This window comes from Heterodontus francisci, chromosome 14 (assembly GCF_036365525.1).
Source record: "Heterodontus francisci isolate sHetFra1 chromosome 14, sHetFra1.hap1, whole genome shotgun sequence".
NCBI lineage: Eukaryota > Metazoa > Chordata > Chondrichthyes > Heterodontiformes > Heterodontidae > Heterodontus > Heterodontus francisci.
This window is the reverse complement of record NC_090384.1, coordinates 18,970,364-18,992,268: the sequence shown is the minus strand read 5'-3', so window position 1 is coordinate 18,992,268 and position 21,905 is coordinate 18,970,364. Positions and strand designations below refer to the sequence as shown.

At 42.0% G+C, this 21,905-nt stretch overlaps 1 protein-coding gene across 1 annotated transcript in view; it reads left to right on the top strand.

Annotated features, from left to right (window-relative positions):
* The window catches only part of LOC137377250 (mucin-6-like), a 268,629-nt gene that overhangs the window by 128,574 nt on the left and 118,150 nt on the right, over window positions 1–21,905 (top strand). The window contains exons 12-18 of the mRNA XM_068046793.1: window positions 5,066–5,160; window positions 7,775–7,907; window positions 10,553–10,673; window positions 11,871–12,009; window positions 16,557–16,661; window positions 17,264–17,336; window positions 19,572–19,709. Of these exons, the coding sequence (XP_067902894.1) occupies window positions 5,066–5,160; window positions 7,775–7,907; window positions 10,553–10,673; window positions 11,871–12,009; window positions 16,557–16,661; window positions 17,264–17,336; window positions 19,572–19,709 (804 nt within the window). The remainder of the gene's footprint in view (window positions 1–5,065; window positions 5,161–7,774; window positions 7,908–10,552; window positions 10,674–11,870; window positions 12,010–16,556; window positions 16,662–17,263; window positions 17,337–19,571; window positions 19,710–21,905) is intronic.

The window sequence follows — 21,905 nt, the reverse complement described above, 5'->3', positions numbered from 1 at the left end:
CAGAGGCAGATAAATTCTTGACTAACAAAGGAGTCAAAGGGTATCGGGGGTAGGCGGAAAAGAGGAATTGACACCACAATCATTTTAGCCATGATCTTATTAAATGACAGAGCAAGCTTGAAGGGGCCGAATGGCCTATTCCTGCTCCGAATTCGTATGTTTGTATGATGAAGGGAATGCGGTGGATGCTGTCTATATGGATTTTAAGAAAATGTTTGACAAAATACCACATCAAAAGGCTGGTAAACAAAATTGAGCTTTGTGGAACAGAAGGGTCAGTGTCAGCTTGGATAAAAAAAATTGGCTTAAGGACAGAAAACGCGAGTTGTGGTAAATGATTGTTTTTCAGCCTTGAGGATGGTAGACAGTGGTGTTCCCCAAGGTTCAGGTGCTAGGAACATGGCTTTTATGTAATGACATGGTTATCTGAACACAGAGTAAAATTTCAAAATTTGCCAATGATACCAAACCTGGAGGTGTGGCACCTACTGAGGATGATACCAATCGACTGCAACAGGACATAAATAGGCTTCCAGAATGGGCAGACAAATGGCAGATGGAATTTAAAACAGAGAAGTGTGAGGTGATGCATTTTGGCTGAAGGGATAGGAAGAGGCAATATAGACTAAATGCCACAGTTCTAAAGAGTGTACAGGAACAGAGGTACCTGGGAGTTCATGTTCATAGATGTTTGAAGGTGGCAGGACATATTGAGAGTACGTAGCAAAACATATGGGAGCTTGGGCTTCATTAATAGAAGTATTGAGTACAAAAGTCGGGAAGTTATGCTGAACCTTTGGTTCGGCCACAAGAGTATTGCAACGAATTGTGGTCACCGCACTTTCGGAAGATGTGAGGGTCCTTGAAAGGGTGTAGAAGAGATTTACCAGAATGGTTCCAGGGATGTGGAATTTTAGCTACAAGATTAGGTTGGAGGCGCTGAGGTTGTTCACCTGGAGCAAAGGAGATTGAGGAAAGATTTAATAGAGGTGTGCAAGATTATGACACTTTTAGATAAGGTAGACAAAGAAAAGCTGTTCCCATTAGTTGATGGTACAACTACTAGGGGACATAGATTTAATGTTTTGGACAAGAGATGCAGGGGGGATGTTTGGAAGGACGTTTTACGCAGCGAGTGCTATTGAACTGGAACCTATTGCCTATGAAGGCTGGTGGAAGCAGAGACGATGAATGCTTTCAAAAGGAAATTTGATGACCACTTGAGGGAAATAAACTTGCAAGGCTATGGGGATAGTGAGGGGGAATAGGACAGATTGGATTGTTCTACAGAGAGTCAGCATGGACTCTATGGCCTCCTTCTGTGCCGTAATCATTTTATGACTCGAAGATGGGGCTGTTCTCCTTAGAGAAGAGAAGGTTGAGAGGAGATTTGATAGAGGTGTTCAAAGTCATGTAGATAGGGAGAAACTGTTCCCATTGGCAGAGGGGTTGAGAACCAAAAGAAACTGATTTGAGGTGAATGGCAAAATAACCAAAGGTGACATGACGAAAAACTTTCTTGTGTAGCGATTGGTTAGGATCTGGAATGTACTGCACGAGTGTGTGATGGAGGCAGATTCAATTGTGGCTTTCAAAAAGGAATTTGATAAGTTATCTGAAGAGAAAGAAATTGCAGGACTATGGGGAAAAGATGGGAGAGTGGGACTAGCTGAGTTGCTCTTGCAGAGAGTTGGCATGGGCATGACAGGCTGAATAGCCTGTTGTAATCATTCTATGATTCTATAATGAAATGAAAAGCCTTTCTTAATGATAAGTGCCAAGGGTTATTGTTAGGGACCATGGTGACTACATGTGTGACATTAGTGAGGGCCTGTTCTTTAGGGAAGCCGACCACCTGCTAAAAGTGGAAAGTTACAAAAGGATTCCCCTGGCAAACAAGACCTTGTTACTTGCATTGGTGGACCAGCGTTTGATTAACTTAGGCAATGCCAGTACTCGTGACAGGAATGATCCAATAAAAGTTGAATGATGTAGTGACTTTCACTGAAACAGGCCAGGGCTATCCCTGTGCATCGAGTAGATGGCAGAACAGTGGCAGACTCCCCATGTGAGTCAGAGACAACAAAGGTAGTTCTCCTCGGAAATGACACAGTAGGATTGTCTGGGGGATTATGAGTGGGTGCCAGATATCTGAGGCCCAAATGCACCTTGACTTATTCCCTCTGCAGGAGCTCCCCTTATTCACTTTCATCTTCATAATCTATGATTACCATTGGAAGGCTGAATGGAGTTCCCATGCTCAGTAGTCTAGTTGGAGCTAAGGTTGGCAGCTGGCAGGAGAAACAGTGGCCCAGATTTTGCTGTAGGAGGCCAAGTAGGAGTGCCTGTTATTAGCTAGACTTGCCCTTGCATGTTTAGTCTTTGAAATACTTTGCTTGGCAGTTTACTGAAAGTGCAAGCTGCTAAGATTGACAAGGCATCTGAAACTTGAAGTGAATGGGCCACGTAACTGTATCTCCTTTACCAACGAGATTGAAGGATTCTGAAATTAGCAATGAGAGACTGAGAATGAAGTTTCAGTTAGAATTGTGAATTCAATGTCAAATCAAATACAGAAAGAGAAATAAAGAGAAGGAAAGAAAGACTGGATTTAGAAAGAGAAGAAAGACAGAAAGGAAAAATAAAACATTAAAAACAATTAAATTTAACATTTTTAAAATTTCCAACAATTAATACCTGAAGGAATGAGACTTTATACTTTAATAATTAATTATCAATACCAGAGAGGCTGATTGACTGTAATAGTTATAAAGTAATAGCTATAACATTAATAGAGTGCTTCGACTGGAATGGACAAGATGCAACTTCCTGTGGCCAGTTTATTTTGTAATAACTGCAGAAATAGAGCAACCTCACAACATTCAATACATTTCAATGGTAAGGCAGACAGAAGCCATTTTTACAAAGCTATCGGCAGAGCAGCAAGCGCATCTTGGAACAACCTTTGGGTATTGTCATTTACTCGCTCATTGGCCCCTCGTCTAACGTTGCTGTGCAACTTCAGCTTAAATAACAGCGAGCATTATCTTCACTGCTGTTTTGCCAGCAAAATCTGGGCCAACGTTACTGAGCTGAATTTTACTAGCCCCTGGCATCAGGGGTCTTGGGGGTGGGGGGTGGGGGGGGCCAGAAAATTTCTTCCGGGAGAGGCATGCCATGACCCCCAACACAGAGAAGGCCCCGCCGCATTTTACGACGGTGGTGAGGCCTCGGTGCAGTCCCATATGTTGTTGAAAGTTAATGCATGCCTCAGTACCTTGCTCTATGGCAGCGAGGCCTGGACAACGTATGTCAGCCAAGAGCGACGTCTCAATTCATTCCATCTTCACTGCCTCCGGAGAATACTTGGCATCAGGTGGCAGGACCGTATCCACAACACAGAAGTCCTCGAGGCAGCCAACATCCCCAGCTTGTACACACTACTGAGTCAGCGGCGCTTGAGATGGCTTGGCCATGTGAACTGCATGGAAGATGGCAGGATCCCCAAAGACACATCGTACAGCGAGCTCGCCACTGGTATCAGACCCACCGGCCGTCCATGTCTCCGCTTTAAAGATGTCTGCAAACGCGACATGAAATCCTGTGACATTGATCACAAGTTGTGGGAGTCAGTTGCCAGCGTTCGCCAGAGCTGGCGGGCAGCCGTAAAGACGGGGCTAAAATGTGGCGAGTCGAAGAGACATAGCAGTTGGCAGGAAAAAAGACAGAGGCGCAAGGGGAGAGCCAACTGTGTAATAGCCCCGACAAACAAATTTCTCTGCAGCACCTGTGGAAGAGCCTGTCACTCTAGAATTGGCCTTTATAGCCACTCCAGGCGCTGCTTCACAAACCACTGACCACCTCCAGGCGCGTATCCATTGTCTCTCGAGATAAGGAGGCCCAAAAGAAGAAAGAAGAAAGAAAGAATGCATGCAAATAAACTTACCTGGTCCCGATGGCCATCCCACACCGATATTCCGGCTGCCGGCCAGAACTCCCACAGCTTCGGATGTCCGCATGGAGGCATGACACTGGTGAGGAGGGGGGAGAAGTGAAATTCTCAGGGTGGAGGTGCGGGTGCGGTGAAAACTGATAAAAACTGATTCAACTGGCTGAGGGAATGGTGGGAAGGGGTTGAATAGCAAAGAATTCAAAGTTTGAGGTTGAAAGCTCGGGATTGGCAAAAATAGGTTGTGGGGGTGAGAGGGAAATAAATATACATCATTGTCGGGGTGGAAGAGAGCCTTTGATTTGTAATGAAATGATTTGTTTTGAAATAAAAGGTGCTGGTGGCTTTAAAAATGCAAATAATCTGTCAGAGCTCAAAGCCTTTTAAAAATGGCACCGGCACCTGCGCGGCGGTGCCAGTCACCGTTGCCAGGGACAGAGCGGCCGACACATCTCCGTCATCAGGGGTAGCCTTTCTGCCCCTCCATTTAAATGAGCCCCCACATGAAATATCGCAGGGGCTCAGCGACAGTGGATCAGTGCAAGTGGACCGCCGAGCTCAGAGCGCGCTGTTGCAACTTCCGGCACGCTTATAAAATTCAGCCCACTGTGTCTGGAGCTTGGTGCAGAAGTTCAGGAGCTAACTATATAAAAAATAAACTCACAAAATCAGTTAATGCAGAATCAGCTTGACAAGTCACAAAAGCAGCAAAAAGAAAATAGCTATCTAAAAATAAAAATCAGTCCCAGCTTTCTGGCAATCTTGAAGCAAATTGCACGAAAGCTGGCAAGCACCCATTCTGAAGAGGTGAGCAGCACACAAAGAGCTGATTGGCTGCAAATCAAAGGTAATTCATTGTGACGCACAGTCAATTAGAATAATTCCATGTACATTTGTGTAAGAGGCCCGTTGATGCTTGAAGTGCAGTCTGAAAAAACCCAGACATGTTGAGGATCACTGAATTTGGTGTGCAGTGCTGTCAGGTATTTGGCCTCTCTGTTTAATTCCATGAAATGTGCCTGAAGTCTTCAAGGGGGTGGCTTCCTGAAAGCAGCATTGGGCAATTGGCCCCACTAACTTCACAAAACAGTAACATTACCTCCTTCTGTTTGATAGTGGATTATGCACAACGATATTGTTTGAAGCTGATGAATAAAAACAGCATATTTGGAAGGTGCCATGCCTTGGTGGGCCCAATGGACTATGTTGAGGTAATTTTTTTTTTAATTCTTATTTCTTGAATAATCTTTAAATATTAAACCTTTCCAGACAGTGCAGAATTTTATTTGTTTTGAGTTAGGGGTCCTACAAACAAAAGACTAAATACATCATTTGGGGAAAAGGCAGCAGCTTCACATAATAGTTCATATAATCATAGCATTTTAAGAAGAGGCCATTTCTGAAAGAGCTCTCCACTGAGTCCCATTCCTCTTTTTTCCTGCACTCCTTTATTTTTTCATATATTTATCCCCTTCCCTCTTAAAAGCTATTGTGGATTCTGTTTCTACCATTCTATGACCTAAGAACCCTCGTCAAAATGTTTTCTTTAACTTCTCCCTTCATTATTTTGCTGCAACCTTAAATTCAAGTTACCAGTAGAAATAGGTTTTATTTGACTTAGCTTGTAATAATTCATCATTATTTTTAAACACGTCTATCGGGTCTTCCCTGAACCTTCTCGGCTGTAACGATTGTCGTTCTGTCTGTGTGTGGTGTGTATAATTAGAGACTGATATTGAAACTAATACCTTGTGTATAAAATCCAGATTTTCTTTTTAACTGGCAGTTACATCTTTAAAGGTCTAGGTATCAGATCCCCCATATCTCTTGGTTTCTCTATTAAGCATCTTAAAAGAGCAAACAACTTTTCACTGCTCTTAGGAAATGTTACTGCATTTCCATTGCACTGCCCTGTGTGAGGGTTCAAGTAATCTGTCCTGCAGCATTCTCTTAATACCTGGCAACAGCGAATGGAAATTAAGTTAATAAGAGTGAAGAGAGAGAGAAAAGGAAAGGAAAGGTCAGATATAAAAATAAATTTTTTTCAATTCATTTATTGGACATGTCAAGGCAAGGCCAGCATTTATTGCCCATCCCTAATTACGCTCGAGAAGGTGGTGGTGAGCTGCCTCTTGAACCTTAATTTATGTCAATTCTGGATATCCTCTAACAAGCAATTGTCTCTCAAAAACCCTGTACCTTCCTCAACTTCAAAAACTATCCAATCTTTCCTAGAAAATGTACAATGGTTTCAGTCTAAACTACTCCCTGTAGCAAAGTGTTCGATACTCCAACAATCCCCAGCAAAGAAATCTCTCCTAACCTCCCTCCTCCCATCCTTCACAACAATTTTAAATTGATGATAGTTCATCATTGATGGGTAACAAATGCTGGCTTTGACAGTGACGCTTACATCCCAAGAGCAAATTTAAAAAAAAAACAGCCTGAGGAAATCGTCTATCCTGATTAAAGACTGTTCATAATTTTAAAAAAGTCTCTATTAAGTCTTTGTTGGCCTGCCTTTCTCCAGTGGAAATAGTCCTAGTATCTCAAGCTGCTGCTCATAATTATATTTCCCATCTCAGACATCATTCATGCTGTACACTTTTTATTGAAGCCCTGGAACACGCCCTTGTTTCAATTTTTGTATCTCTAGTGAAAGCAAATTTAGTTCTGTGGTTATCTTTAGAGTTTTTAATCATGGAATTATCCTTGTTACATTTCTCGAAACCATCTCAGTGCATAAATGATCGTTGGAAGGTTCAGTGCTTAAACTAGGTAAACAGTGAACTACCCTCTGCCACACTAACTTTCTCAGAGTCTACAATAGATAACATTAACCACACCAATAACAGTCAATTTCACTCAGTGATATTTGAGTTTCCCCTGACAAAGTAGAAGACACTAATTTATTACCCCTGCTCCGTTCTGTATGCTGACTCAATTTTCTGCCATTGCTTCGAACCTAACAGGTTATTAAATAACAAAATGAAATAATTTCTAATATCAATAGGTTGTACTACATAAAATAGAACCAATTTCAAGTTTCTCAGATTGTCTTCAACCATTATGTCATAGGTTCATCTTTTAAAGAATTTCATGTTTATAAAATTCTTACATTAAAAAGGCATTCAGAGACCTTCGAAGTTGATCACAGAGCATCGCATGGCCATTATAGAATATTTTTACTGGCAGAATTCAGGGCTCACAGGTTTTTGAGTGCACTAGAGCTGTAAATCCTGTGGTAGGTGCACTGTGGCTAACATTCTCCACTTGTTTCCCTGGGAACTTGTTTGGGTGGAACAAAGGTTGCATGCCCAAGGGAAGGCCCTCTATTCCTAGGCCAGAGTTTCTTTATTCCTGGTCTGGGATACATCAAAGGAAAGACAGACAGACTGACCTGGACTTGAAGGCCATCTGGGTCTCCAGACCTAAATCTTGGCCTCTGTTGATGAAGATGCAGGTTTCCAAATGGAATACATCAGCCCATTTTACAAGAAGACCAAACAACTATGACTACAAGGCGTGTGTGTCTGGATTTGTAGGGTGGGTGCCCGAGATGCACTCTTATTGGGTTTTTGCCAGAAATTATTTAATATGAGTGACCTCACCCTGACCTCCTATATTTTGGTGAGGTCAGGAGCAGAGTTCACTGGCACACACATTCCAGCACTTAATCCAGATTTCAACTTCATTTATTTTTGGCTCCCATATTAGTTGCCAGCTTAATGTCAGTTAATGAATTGTCAATTGTCAATACGATTGTTGAAGAATCAGATTCTGCTGAAAGTACCTGTGAAACTCACGACATGTTTTCATTTTCAGCGGTGTCAATATGAAGTATGCAACTACGAAAATATTCAAGGTTATATGTGCTCCGCCATTCATTCTTATGTTCTTGCTTGTAAAGCCCGGGGGCTACGATTGACAGGCTGGATGAAACAAGTGAAAGTTTGCAGTACGTATGGAGCTAAGAGAGAAAATATTACCAATCTTAGCTTTCTAAAACTGGTTCAGAGAGATGAATGTTCATTTATTTGATAGGATTACCATTGTTAGAGTTCAAAGCGATAATTGGATTCATTGTGGTAATGTAGGCAGTCCAGGTACAGGGGTCAAAATTTCTGGATTTGGAGAATGCACATAATGACTTGTGACTAGTGGAGGTACCAGGAATTTGGGATGGCACCAGAATGCATCAGAATTTGGCCTCAGAAATTCAGGTCAATGGGGACACTTCTGTTCGTGCCCCACCCACATCTGCAGTCAACTTTGAAGCATCTATGGAGGTGCTATTGAGTTACCTTGTGATTTCATCCCCTTTGCAGCCTTGTTAAGCCCAACAAAAGCAGTGCCTGCTCGGTCATGCATCTAGGAAATGGCCTAACAAAATTTTTTGCCAAAGGTAATCAGCCCTAGATGAGTCAAATTATTTTAAAATGAAAGCTCTCGGGGGAAAGTTTTTGAAAAATTTACATTATGACTAGGCCACATTAAAATAATCTAGCTTCCCGCCTCTGCATTGGAATGGTAGGGTGCTGTTCTGGTTTCCTTAAGAAGTCAGGACATGCACCTCTGTTGCCGGTTCCATTATTAAAATGATACCTACCTCATGTCTTGAAGTATCATCAGTCCTATGCTGTCGCATTTCCAGCACTGGAGCCCAAAACCTTGGCATGTCATGCCACACAATGGGGTCCAATCAATTTGTCAAACACGAGGGGCATGGGGCTGGATTTCTAGCACTCACTAGGGGTGGGAATGGAAGCGGGCATGGAATTTCACATTGCTGGCTGGTATGCAAGTTCTCTGGCTCCATCCCACCGCTGGGCCATTTTCCCAGAGCTGAGATGGGGGTTGGGGTTGGGGGTGGGGGGCGGTGGCAGAGCTACCAGCAGGTAGCCAATTGAGCTGCTCAAGGGCCTCTTGAAGCCGTTGTCGGGGGCTGACTGAGATTTTCCAGTCAGCCTCCAGAACTCCACAGGCGGCGGGGGATAATGTAGCTGCCATTTCCCTTGGATCTGTAGACACACAGTCTTTAGCAGAGGAAGCAAGAAACCATAGATGATGTGCGAAATCAAAGTGTCCAACTCATGCATTGACAGGTTTAAGTCAGAGGCTGGGGGTTAAGTATATTGATGGGACAAAGTAGAGGGCGCTTTACCCAGTATCTAATCTGTGCTACACCTGAAAGGAAAAAGTGTTCCTGCTCCCAGCACAAAACTTCACGTCAATCAGCACAAACATTGACTGTGCAATACAATGAAAATATAAACCTAAGGTAAAGCCAGCTGAACATGCACCAAAACTCTGATTAATCCTTGGCCCATTTACCCCACAAAACAGATAACAAACTGCAGTCCTGTTGCTCCTCTTACTAGATATACCAGCATGGTGCACAGAGTCTGCTGGGAAAAGAACCTGCTGCCTTCTGTCACTGATCTTGGGAGGAGAGGGGGCAGGGTCTCCTCTCCTCCAACATCAGCACCGGTGCTGGCAAAACATCAGCCCAACCTTGCATTGGTGCACTCAATTAGACTTTTTTGGGGGATTAGAAAAAAATGTAGTCAATTTTGAGGACTCACTTTTAGTAATAAATGAGGCACCCTTGACATTGGTAGTGAAAAGTCTTGCTCTTTTGTTTTAACCCTGCTTGCAGAATGGGACTTTTAAAAATCATTCATTCTTGAAAGATGCTGATTGGCAGACCCCTTGAAAACTTCTTGCGGATCCCAAGGGACCACAGCCTCCTGGTTGAGAACCCCTGTGCTAAATTACTGGATTAACTAATAGGTATGGAGTTGGCCAGATTGATGAGGCTAGAATTTCATGATCAAAGCAAAATGGATGTATGAGAACAAAGGAATGGCCTAGTACAGTAGAAATACTGGTATTGTATGAGGACAGAAAATTAGAAACCCAAGGGACTAGCAAGAAATGTTGTGGTGAACAGAAGTGTTTTGAATGAGTATGAAGTGTTGCAATGAAAAGTTGGTATACAATGATCTATAGGAACTTTTTTTCTCTCTCACAAACACCCCACTCTGTGCCAAGGCACCCGATGGGCTCAGTATCCCCAAAATGCACTGCACTTATGATGGCCTCATATTGCCCAAGTTACTGTCCTGGACCATTACCATAGCTCCCAAGAGACCTAGAGCTGTGTGCCTGGCCTCTGGGTCTTCTCGCTGCTGCGGGGAGAGGGATCTGAAGAGGTCCCAGTGCAGGGCCATCTCAGGTGGGAGATGAGAAAGATAAAGTGGGAGGGAAGAGAACAACACTTTTCACGTCATTGCCATTGAAATGCATCTGTGGCAGCCCCAGCCCCACCGCTCCCCACCCCCCCCCCCCCCCCCCCAGCCCAAAGCCTCAGCCCCGCCCTCCAGTCCCCAGACCAATGTATTCCTTTAGGGGAAGCCTATGAAATCTCTGGGCAGTAGTGTGGGGGCACGGACTTGATGTAATGAGCCTCCGCCCTCTTTTCCTCTCTGAACTTCAACGAGGGAAAATAAGCTGTATTGTGTTGGAGAAGTGGGCAGAAGCATTAATCATTTTTAAGAGATGTATGACACAAATGCAGACAACTGTTTTTATTTACTACAGGAACAGATTATTCTAAAATCTTCATTGGTGATTCGTGTGTAAAGCAGCAACAGTGTCCTTGTGTTTTAAATGGGAAAATTCATCCATCTGGAGAGAGAGTGGATGCTTTGTGCAAATCCTGGTAAAACAAGTTTCACTTTTCAAAACAGGCAGAGACGGTACCATGCCTCTGAAAGGTTGTTTGATAATCAGTGGGACCACGTTTGTAATTCATCTGCTTCCTGTTCTGCAACTCCATTTACTCTGCCATATAGCAGTGCATAATGTCCTCAAGTCATTCAACTTTTCCCTAACATAGGATGAATAGTATTAGAGTAAAGGTGAAAAGGATAGTAATGAGAGGAGATGGAAGGGGACTGAAGCTGGTCGTTGTGCTTTGGCAGGGAGGGGTGGGTAAAAGAGAAGTTGCAGGGCAGTATGTTGGCTGAGAGAGGAAGGAGAGTGGCACATAAACCGTGAGGGGGTAAGGAGAGACTGTCAGCTTGATCTGAGAGTTAGGAGAGAGTGCCAAAATGATATGACACAGAGTTCCAGAGTATGTCAACATGAACTGAGAGTTCATGACCGAGTTACAGAGAGCGTCAGCATAATCTGCAAGGGAGTTATAGAGAGTGTCAGCATGAACTGAGGGGGATTTGGGAGGGAGTGCCAGATGTTACCTGCATCTTAACAAGAAAGCATTTAGCAAATTATTTTTCTTTTGATAGGACAAAGCAATGATGTAAATTGGATCATTATGATAAAGATGACACAGGCCTTTTCAGATATATTTTCTCCCCCAAATAGAAAGTATTTGCCAAATACATTTTCAAGAAGACAGGCGCCTTTAGCACTAACTATGACAGCACCTTCTTGTTACAGGCTGCTGACAATATGAACATTGGTTTCTATTTTAACCCAAAAAAACATCAATCTCCCCTTCCACCATCAATATATACCAATGGTTCATATCCAACTGGATATCCAATGTATGACATGAAGCAATTAGAAGATCATGAGAGGGGTAATTTGCTTGCCAGGACTGTATGTAGGAGATTCAAGCACATACCAACATGATTTTCTGTTCATTAGAAATAGAATGGAAGGAAATTTGGGGGAATTGTTATGCTTAACTCCCAGAGTGCACTCCCATCAGCAAGGTTTCCTAACCAAGAGTGTCATTTTGTAAATGTATCCCTTTATTTCAGATTTCCAGCATCTGCAATATTTTGCTTTTGTTTTCCATAGTCTCTGCTGATTGCACATCAGTACAAACTAGGCAATAAATTGCATTTAGTATGGTGTGAATTTTATGCAGTTAATTCTGTTCTTCCTGCAGTTTGTGTTCTATAGGCCAGTGGAACTGCACTAGTGAACCATGTACGGGGAGCTGCTCAATTGAAGGAGGATCATTTGTCACTTCATTTGATTTACATAGATATAGGTTCCATGGTGCCTGCAAGTACCTGCTGGTCAAAGTAAGATCATTAACTTTTAAAATGTTTCCTGTGGGATGACAATTATTTTATTAAATGTTGACTAAAAAATTGGCCTTCCTGCCTCCTTTTCCTTGCTAACTAAGGTTCTTCGTTTCCACTCCCCCAACCTCCTTGATGAACACAGGCAGACTCCCCCCTTCCAGGATTCTCTCAGTATTGCTCTATAACAGGTATCCTCATGATATACTAGAGTAGCCCTGCTTTTCTTCCCCCTCCTACTTTGTGAGTGATCAGAGACATAAAACCACCTCCTGCCATTTGATAGCGCAGAGTAGTTTCACATAGATGTGCTGAACCACTGTATCGCCTAGCTTTCCTTTCATCGGTGGGACAGAAAAAATAAAATGAGACAGATTCCTATCTCAGGGCAATGTGAAGGTCCAGACATTTTGAGAATAGAGAATTTTTGTTTTGTTTTTTATTGCTGTCCAATGGATAGGGAACTCATCACCTTGTCTCTAATCCAGGTTACTGAGATCTTTACACCCTCCAGTAGGGTTTCTATTTGCCCAATATACATTCATTCTTCCTGTAAGAACACATTCCAGTTAACATAGTATAGAGAGTTCAGGTGCAGGCTGGCAGAGCCAAGCCTTAGGGTTGCTGAAGTGTAACCAGTAATGCTGAAGGAGTTGAACCAAATAACAGTGCAGATTATCTAGCTGGGACCATACTGCCTTTCAGAGCTATGGTGTGGAAGGTTATCTGGAGCTGAATGGGGAAAATCACAGCCCCCAGTAGTAATCTATCCTTCCAGCTTTCATTATTATGACTGAGGCGGGAGGAATGCACTGTCTTTTCTAGTTCCACTTCACCACAGGTCACAACATATATTTAAATGCTTACCCCGTTACCGATATGGTCAATCATATAATCCACTCTTTATCCCAGAATAAAATACACCAACCAGGTTTCTTTAATAACAAAATCAGATTTTAAAAAAAAAGGCTTTTCCAGAAAAGAAACAAAGCACTAATAGAGATTGAAATATGAAAGATCCCTTTTTACCTTAGCCCAAACACACACACACCACACACAGGTTAAAGAAAAATAAAGACATTTTCTCTGCAGAGCTATTTTATAAAAAAAATACTTTAGACAAATACTTGCTAATTCTTGAAGAGCAAAAAAAGAGAAGATATGGAAGGATGTCAGTTGCCCCTTTTGGTCTGGTGTCCAGGTATACGGAGACAGGTCACTGGGATCTTTTGTGGAGCAGTTCATTCTGAAGATGTTGAGAATTAGTCTGGCAGGATTTCCAAAGGAAATGTGGCATCAGGAGTTTCAGTTATTACACTCTAGATTCGCAAGGTTTTTTCAAAGAGGTAGAGAAAGAGGATCTGACACACTGGATTTCTCAGGGGCTCTGAGAGGTACAGGAAAGATGAGCTAGGGATCAACTGAACCCAAAACAATATTTCAAAAAGCTAAAATAATTCCTGACCTTCATAAATCTTGCCATGTCACTTCTCTATAAACATCTCCCCAAGTCATCAAGATTTCAGTTGTTTATTTATCTTAGAGCGTGTGATATCCAGGAAAGTTTGTTTTCAAACACATCTCAAGTGTCCCTTCAGTGAACTTTCAACAAAAAAGTCCAGCATTTATGAAATCTTCAGCCTTCCAAAATGATTGAGTCCTCAAAAATATTTAACAAAAAAAAAGGAAGCACTTTCATAACTCCATTAATAGGCCAAGCTGACTTATTAATAATTAACAATGCCCTGGACTATGGTGGGCCTCTCTAGTTCAAGTATCAGATTACTAAACTGCAGAGATTCAAGGTAATTCCAAGCTTCCATCAACAGATGTGTTTCTTTGGAGTCCCTTCTGCCCAACATAGACATTTGCTGTCATCCTGCCCCTCAAAATGAAACTAATCATTCATTGCTTGTAAAGCAACTGACAAGAACAAGTTTGTGCCTTTACTAAGACAGCATATACCAGCAACTCCACATGAGTGTCATGGCAAGCAGGATAAAATGTATGAGGTTGTTGGCACCACCCTCCTGAAAACAGCATTGACATGCACCACACCTCATCAAATGGCAGTTCCACTAGTTGGGTGTATGTAGCTTCAGCAGCAGCTATATACCTCTCTTTAACCCATGGTAGGCACTAACGCCTGGATATATGAACATGTATTCTCATACCTGGTTTCAGGCAATGCCTTCCAGCGGTTGTTGTTCCAAAGCTCAGAATTTATTCAGCAACATGATGGAAAAACCTACATAAGGAAGCTTGTGTCGTACTGGTCATTTAGCATTCTAGGTGTCCATATCCATTGCTACATGCTAGGCCTACTCATCACTAATTTTAATCCACATGCTTGCACGAAGGGCATGGGAATGCTCAGAGGTACTTGGTAACAGTTTGCTGTAGGCTAGGGTCTTCCCTCCCTATAGCCAATTCCCCTCTTGGTTGCAAATTCACCACATCATAATTCAGATCTTGCAACTGGGTCAGATAAAGCCATTCTACTACATTCGTAGGAGTTTAGAGCCATGAAGGAGAACCAAACAGTGCATCGAAGAACAGTAAATGTTAGTTATCTGTTAGTTTTGGAGTTTGATGTGGATAATAGTCACTTGAGGGACTTAAAAACTCTCTGAGCATTTATGTCACTGGTTAACACCTGTTAATCTGGGATAACTTGCTTGTTCAAGTACTTTTATTGATGAATTCCCTGAGAGGCCTCATCTTATTTTAGGCCATGGATAGGGCTGTCTAGTAACTATGGGGGAGATTCAATACTGTTGGGGAGCCTCACAAGTTACTCAGCCCATATTGGGGAATCACAGCTGCACTGCCCATGACTTAAATTAACAAATGGCAAAGCATAGGAAATATTCCTTTTATCTCCTGATATGCACAGCTGTTAAGTGAAGCTCCTTAGTGTGAAGGTGCCTGCCAGTGCTTAGTTTTAAGGGTTTTTAGGTCTTGACAAATTTACTCTTCCTCCTAAATATTCAAGAAAGAAATTGAAAGGGAATGGGATCTGGAGTAATAGTTAAAATATTGTAAGACAGCAACAGAGATGCTGTAAATGGATCTAAAGGGAACATGCTCTATGTGATGCACAGAAGGCATGCTGTGTATGAAGAATACTGTCAGAACTTCTGATGTTTTATCTAAACAATTCTAACCAGATTACTACCATATGTGTCTAAGGATTATTAGGGTAATCAATTTAGCTCAGCCCTGAACCACCTGGTGCACCCAGCCCAGAGTACACCCTGAACCAATCAACACAGACAATCAGCATAGAATTAAAAATACAAACTGAGTGCATGGAGTTAACTTCTTTTCACTTTAAAGATGAAGCCAACCACAGACCCATCAATTATCACTGCCTTATTCAACATTCAAGTTAACACAACTAATAAGCACTTGTATAAGGCATTGAGGTTACAATTGACACTTCTATTAGGCATTTAGTTAGAGCTTATTAAACTGATGGAATAGAAATGTAGTTGAAGTTATCTCAGTCACATTTGGGATAATTGTTTTGAAGTATAGCAAAAGAGTTTGAAGTTGCTATGTGATTGAGCAAAGTTAGATTTACAATTTGGATTTAAAGTCACTGGTAAATTAACAGTGGTATTCAATCTCAGAGCACTTCATATCAATAGTTATTTTGCAATGTGCAGTGATTATTATGAGGCCAAATGTGGCAGTCGTTATGCACCAGCAACATCTCACAGATCACAAAGAACCAAATGACCACTTACCTTCCTAGTTTTTGGTTTGAGGTTGAAATGTTGGTCAGGGCATTGGGACAACTCCATGTTCTTCGTTGAATAATACCATAGGATCTTTAACATTCACCTATTTTGATTTTATTTCTGATCCAAAGGATAGTATCCTTTCAGAACGGAACTGGAATGAATCTTGACTGAATGCTTAAGTTCCAGAGTGGATCTTGAGCTCATAACCTTAAGACTTCAAAGTGAGAGAACTGCCAAATAAACCAAATTGAACTGAGCCAAAACTCCACATATAACTATTATTTCTGTGTGAGAAATAAATGCTTGATTTCACTAGTCAGTTGGACTTGGTGCTGTAGTTTAGTTTAGAGATACAGCACTGAAACAGGCCCTTCGGCCCACTGAGTCTGTGCCGACCATCAACCACCCGTTTATACTAATCCCACATTCCTACCACATCCCCACCTGTCCCTATATTTCCCTACCACCTACCTATACTAGGGGCAATTTACCTACTAACCTGCAAGTCTTTTGGCTTGTGGGAGGAAACCGGAGCACCCGGAGAAAACCCACGCAGAAACAGGGAGAACTTGCAAACTCCACACAGGCAGTACCCAGAATTGAACCCGGGTTGCTGGAGCTGTGAGGCTGCGGTGCTAACCACTGCGCCACTGTGCCGCCTTTACATTCAATAAAATTCAGAAATCATTTCTGTGCCTCATGATGTACTTTCATGAAAGTTCATAGTCATAAAGAATTCCCCACTGATATGAAATAAATAATACGTTGTATTGTTTCTTCAACAACTCTATTATGCAGAGTCCTAAGATTCCTGGAAATGGATATTTAACAGCAGTTTTTCAGAAGTGTGGCAATAAACGCTCAGAAACCTGCCTGACAGCCATAACCTATACCAATGATAAGGTAAGAACTGAACCCACGAAGCATGAGACATCATTTAGGATTCCTTCAGAGCTCATATGCATGTGTCAGACTAGAGCAGCACCATGCAGTGGAGAGGTTCACTCTCCTGCTGGGGCCCCAGTTCAATACATTAGGAAGGTGTCAAGCCGTGTGCACCCCCCCCACCTAGCAGAGGAGGGAAAATCAAAGGGAACATGCTCACTCGCCCACTGCTGTATGTATCTCTCATGACAGGAACATTGATGGAGACACACAACCATAATCCAATGGGGTGTATGAGGTGGGGAGAATTTGGACGATTTCTATATCCTAACAGGAAGGAAAAGCCATACTGATAGTTTGTTATATTGTGCTGCGGTTACAGGTCTTGACAGATTCAGCTCTCTCCCAATAGTCTTATATCTTCTTTTGCTTCAAATATTTATCTAGTTTTCCCTTAAAAGATGCAATCGTTTCTATCGTCAGCAACTCCTAGTGGGAAAGCACTCCATGCTCATTTTTGCAGTGGATTACCCAATTTTGTACATTTTAAAAGCATTTTAGTTTTATTTTAAGCTATTACTTACATTCAGCAAATTTTTTCTGCTTTCATTTCTTTTCAGTTAAATATCGAAATTTCAAAACAGGACATGATCATTGTCAATGGTGAAGTGAAGAAATTACCCTACAGAACAGGTAACAGCAGATCTGACAACATTGGTCATCCGACTCCAACAGAACATAGGCCCATTGTTATATCCAAAGGGCCAGTATGAATGAACAGAATTGCATCTAAAAAGCACCTTTCACATCTATGTGACATCTCAAAGCATTTTACAGCTAATGAATTGCTTTATAAGTATAGTCACTATTGTTTTGTAGGTAAATTTGACAGCCAATTAGGACCACAGCAATAAAAACAGAAATTGCTGGAAATACTCAGCGGGTAAAACGCTTTGAGACGTCCAGTGGTTGTGACAAGTGCTATATAAATGCACATCTTTCTTTTTTAACATCTCATCCAAAATACAGTAATATAGCTTTCCCACTGTGTGAACCTAGATTATGTGCTGGTCGTCCCGTCAGTTTTAAACCCACAACCTTCTGCCACAGGTGCGAGTGCTACCTTTGGATTAGAGCATTTAAAATGCATGGACCACTCTAACTTGAGATATCATGTTGCGGTCGATCAGGAATTTTTCCATAAAATTCAATTCATATAATTGTCTTTGTCTGTAAGTCAAATTTAACAGAATGTGTGTCATTAAGGAGAAGCATTACAATTGAGGGAATAAAGATTTAGAAAGCTTTTGGGCAGCCCTAAGAGACATTTTAACCCATCAACAGCCTTTGCCAAGGTTGAAGGAGCGGTGGATTAAGAAAAGGAAGGTCAAAAGGAAAGGGAACCCTAGATGCAAGCCTCAAAAGTGACACAGTACCCAATGCTTTTTTTGACACTGTCTAAATCAAGATAGTTTTGTGTGAGGTGTTCATGAGGAGAGTTGCTTTGTGATCGTTGCACAGTATTGATCCTATAGGCCACCCTTACAGCATAGCTACAAGGAGGTGCAGCCAAGCTGCAGGCCATCACAGTCCATGCATCTGCCAGCTTTATGCTATGTGGTACTTGCTTCAGATAACACAGCTCTACACCTACGACTCTGCTGAGGCTCTGGGAAGATTGGTCTCCATTGCTATTGTCAGGGCCTTTCAAGATTGCAGTTTGGAGCCACTTCCCACCTCTGTGCCAGTCATGGCACCGCCACTTCTGTGCAACATTCACCCCCAGCCCAATTAAATCATTTACATTTGAAGATAGTGTTGCATCAGCCACGCTGATGCAGCGTGGGGTTGGACCCCGCAATGAAAATCCAGCTGCAGATTTCTTGATTCGGAAAGAATCAGCCTGTTTCTAATCTCGGCATTATATTGAACCCAAAGCTAAGCTTCTGACCCCATGTGCTCTCCATCAAAGGACAGCTGATTTTCACATTACTAAGATTGCCTGCTGCATCCCATCTTCTGCTGAAACCATAAATCATGACTTTGTGATTTCTAGACTCGACTAACTGACCTCCCATCCTCCATCTTTGTAAACGTCAGCTCATCCAAAATCCTGCAGTTCATTATTCTGACTTGCATCAGGTCAGGATAAACAATCACACTGTTTTTTTCTTTCTGCTCTACATTGGCTTTTGGTCTCCCAAACCTACAATTTGAAAATCTTATCCTTGCGCTTATTACTTTGGATGACCTCACCCTTCCCCACCTATAACTTCCTAAAACCACCATCCCAACCCTAAACTCTCCATTCTTCTGGCTTTGACTCTTTGTGCATACCCATTCCTTTTGCCCCATTATTTATAGTACATGATGATGATATCATCTTGACATAGCATTGTGAAAAATGTCGTGACTTTACTAAAATAGCAGCACCATCCATGCAGAAATATAATTTATATTTCATATTAATCTTCGCATCTAAGCTTTATTCAATTACCTATCTTGTGGTACAGCATATGTGATATGCTTTGTGATATGAATTATACTCATGCAAGTTGCTGCACTGCTGAGGTTTATAATTGATGAGGCTCAACCCACTCATAAATCATAACTTGGATTTCATGTCTCATCATCTATCTCTCTCTGTCTCTCTTTCTCTCTGCCCCCTCTATCTTTCTTATAAATAGGCTGTTCAAATGCAGATCTGTTTTAATTCCTCACACACACCCAGCAACAGGACTGAGTGGAAACTCTTAAAAAAGACTCTAGATGATTTCCCAACTCTGCAGGTAAGAAGAAAGTGATGGAACCTTCATGGCCACTGTCCTATCCACGACATTGCTGTTTCGCACCTTACAGTGGAAATGGGTTCATCTTCTGTGGTTATTGGCCATGTCAATTAATTTGCATTATCCTGCTTTCTTTTAGGGAACATTACAATTTACAGACAATCTTCCACCTACATTCAGGTGAGCACTCTGTCTGGCCTCGAGATGCAGATCCAGGTTGGCCCAGTTTTTCAGGCGTATGTTAATATTGGAAATGATTTCTATGGCACCAGTACTGGTAAGAGTTTAAGCACCATTAATAAATACTGCAAATTAACATTTTTAAAGACAAAAGACATATTCCCCCACATACATGTGCACACACATGCACGCATTCAGTATTTAAATCCTTGATGAATAATTAGGTGAGCCTTGAAAAAGTTGTAAGGCTTCTGTTGGACATGGAATAAAGGGATCTGAAACTCCTAACCACGGGCTGTGCTCTCAGCAGCAGTACCAAGTGCAGGGTTATCATGGGCTGAATATTTATATAATCCACAGCTCAGTCTGAGGCCAGCTAGAAACACTAAAGGAACTGCCCAGAGCCTGAAGGTTATATCATTTGCTTCATTGCAAATTGTGAAGAATATATAAAATTATAAATATTTATAGATTGAGCAAGTTGGAAGAATGGTGGCCAATGTAATTTGTTTCAGGAATCTCATCTTAGAAACGACTACTGGCCTAGGAGGGAGTCCAGAATGCACGATTATACCTCGCATGACACGGCTGAGTTTCAATGAGAGACTGGGTAAACGTGGAATGACATTTTCTGGGGATGAGCAGTTTAAAGAGTAATCTGCTTGAATGTTTAAAATAATGAAGGGAATCCAAGACAAGGATCTTAGGATGCAAACTGAGCCAGCTAATAGTGAATTCAGGGAAGGTTGTGAATTCTGGAATGCGCTGACCCAGAGGTCCATAGACACACAATTAATTGAGGGAGTTTAGAAGGGGGATGGACATTTACTTAGAAGGCAAGGGTGATGTTAAGGGAAATGGAGAAAGATTGGAATTGAAGAAATAAAGCTAGTGTGGCCAACAAAATGGCAAAGCAGGCTTGATGGGCTGAATGGCCTACTGCAGTTACTATTTTCTTTTGTGCAACATGTTTATAACCCAAAGGAAATATCTGATTGTACAAGCCTGAGATTAGAATTTTGTGCTGTGTACAGTTGTGCGAGCATTCTTCATTTCGGATCTCAGTGCTCCAACTCATCACCGTATCATTGACTTGGGAAGGAGGATATGATGATTATTCTCACATAGAAAAGGTAAACCGCATGAAATTAAGCATCTGACTTTACTTTCCCTTTGTCCCTGACTCCAGCATGGTGACTAGTGAGCTTCTGTGCCCCTATGTAATTTGAAAGAATAAAAGGTGGTGTTAAGTGCTGGGAGAGTGGATAAAGATGAGAAGTGCAACAATGAAAATGCAGAAACAAACAAGAGTTACATACGGACATATGAATGAGGAGCAGGAGTGGGGCACTCAGCCCCTCGAGCCTGCTCTGCCATTCAATATGATCATGGCTGATCTGATTGGAACCTCAACTCCACATTCCCACCTACCCCCAATAGCCTTTCACCCCTTTGCTTATCAAGAATCTATCTACCTCTGCCTTAAAAATATTCAAAGACTCTGCTTCCACTGCCTTTTGAGAGAGTGCCAAAGACTCATGACCTCAGAGAGAAAAAAAAATTCTCCTCATCTCTGTCTTAAATGTTTTATTTGTTTTTAACAGCGACACCCTAATTCTAGATTCTCCCACAAGAGGAAAAAGCCTTTCCACATCCACCCTGTCAAGACCCCTCAGAATTTTATATGTTTCAACAAGTCGCCTCTTACTCTTCAAAACTCCAGCGGATACAAGCCTAGCCTGTCCAACATTTTCTCATAAGACAACCCATCCCTTTGGCCCAGCGCGTCCATGCCGACCATAATGCCTACCTACACTAATCCCACCTGCCTGCATTAATTCCATATCCCTCTATGCCTTGCTCATTCAAGTACCTGTCCCGATGCCTCTTAAATGACACTACTGTTCCTGCCTCCACCACCTCCTCAGGCAGCTCATTCCAGATACCTACTATTCTTTGTGTGAAAAATTTACCCCTTTGATCTCCTTTAAACCTCCTCTCTCTCACCTTAAATCTATGTCCTCTAGCTTTAGTCACCCCTACCATGGGAAACAGATTCTGGCTATCTACCCTATCTATGCCTCTCATAATTTTATATACCTCTATCATGTCCCCTCTCAGCCTCCTTCGCTCCAGGGAAAACAGACCCAGCCTATCCAATCTCTCTTTATAACTCAAGCCCTCCAAACCATGCAACATCCTTGTGAATCTTTTCTGCACCCTCTCTAGCTTAATCACATCTTTTCTGTAGTGTGGCGACCGCAACTGCACACAGTACTCCAAATGCGGCCTA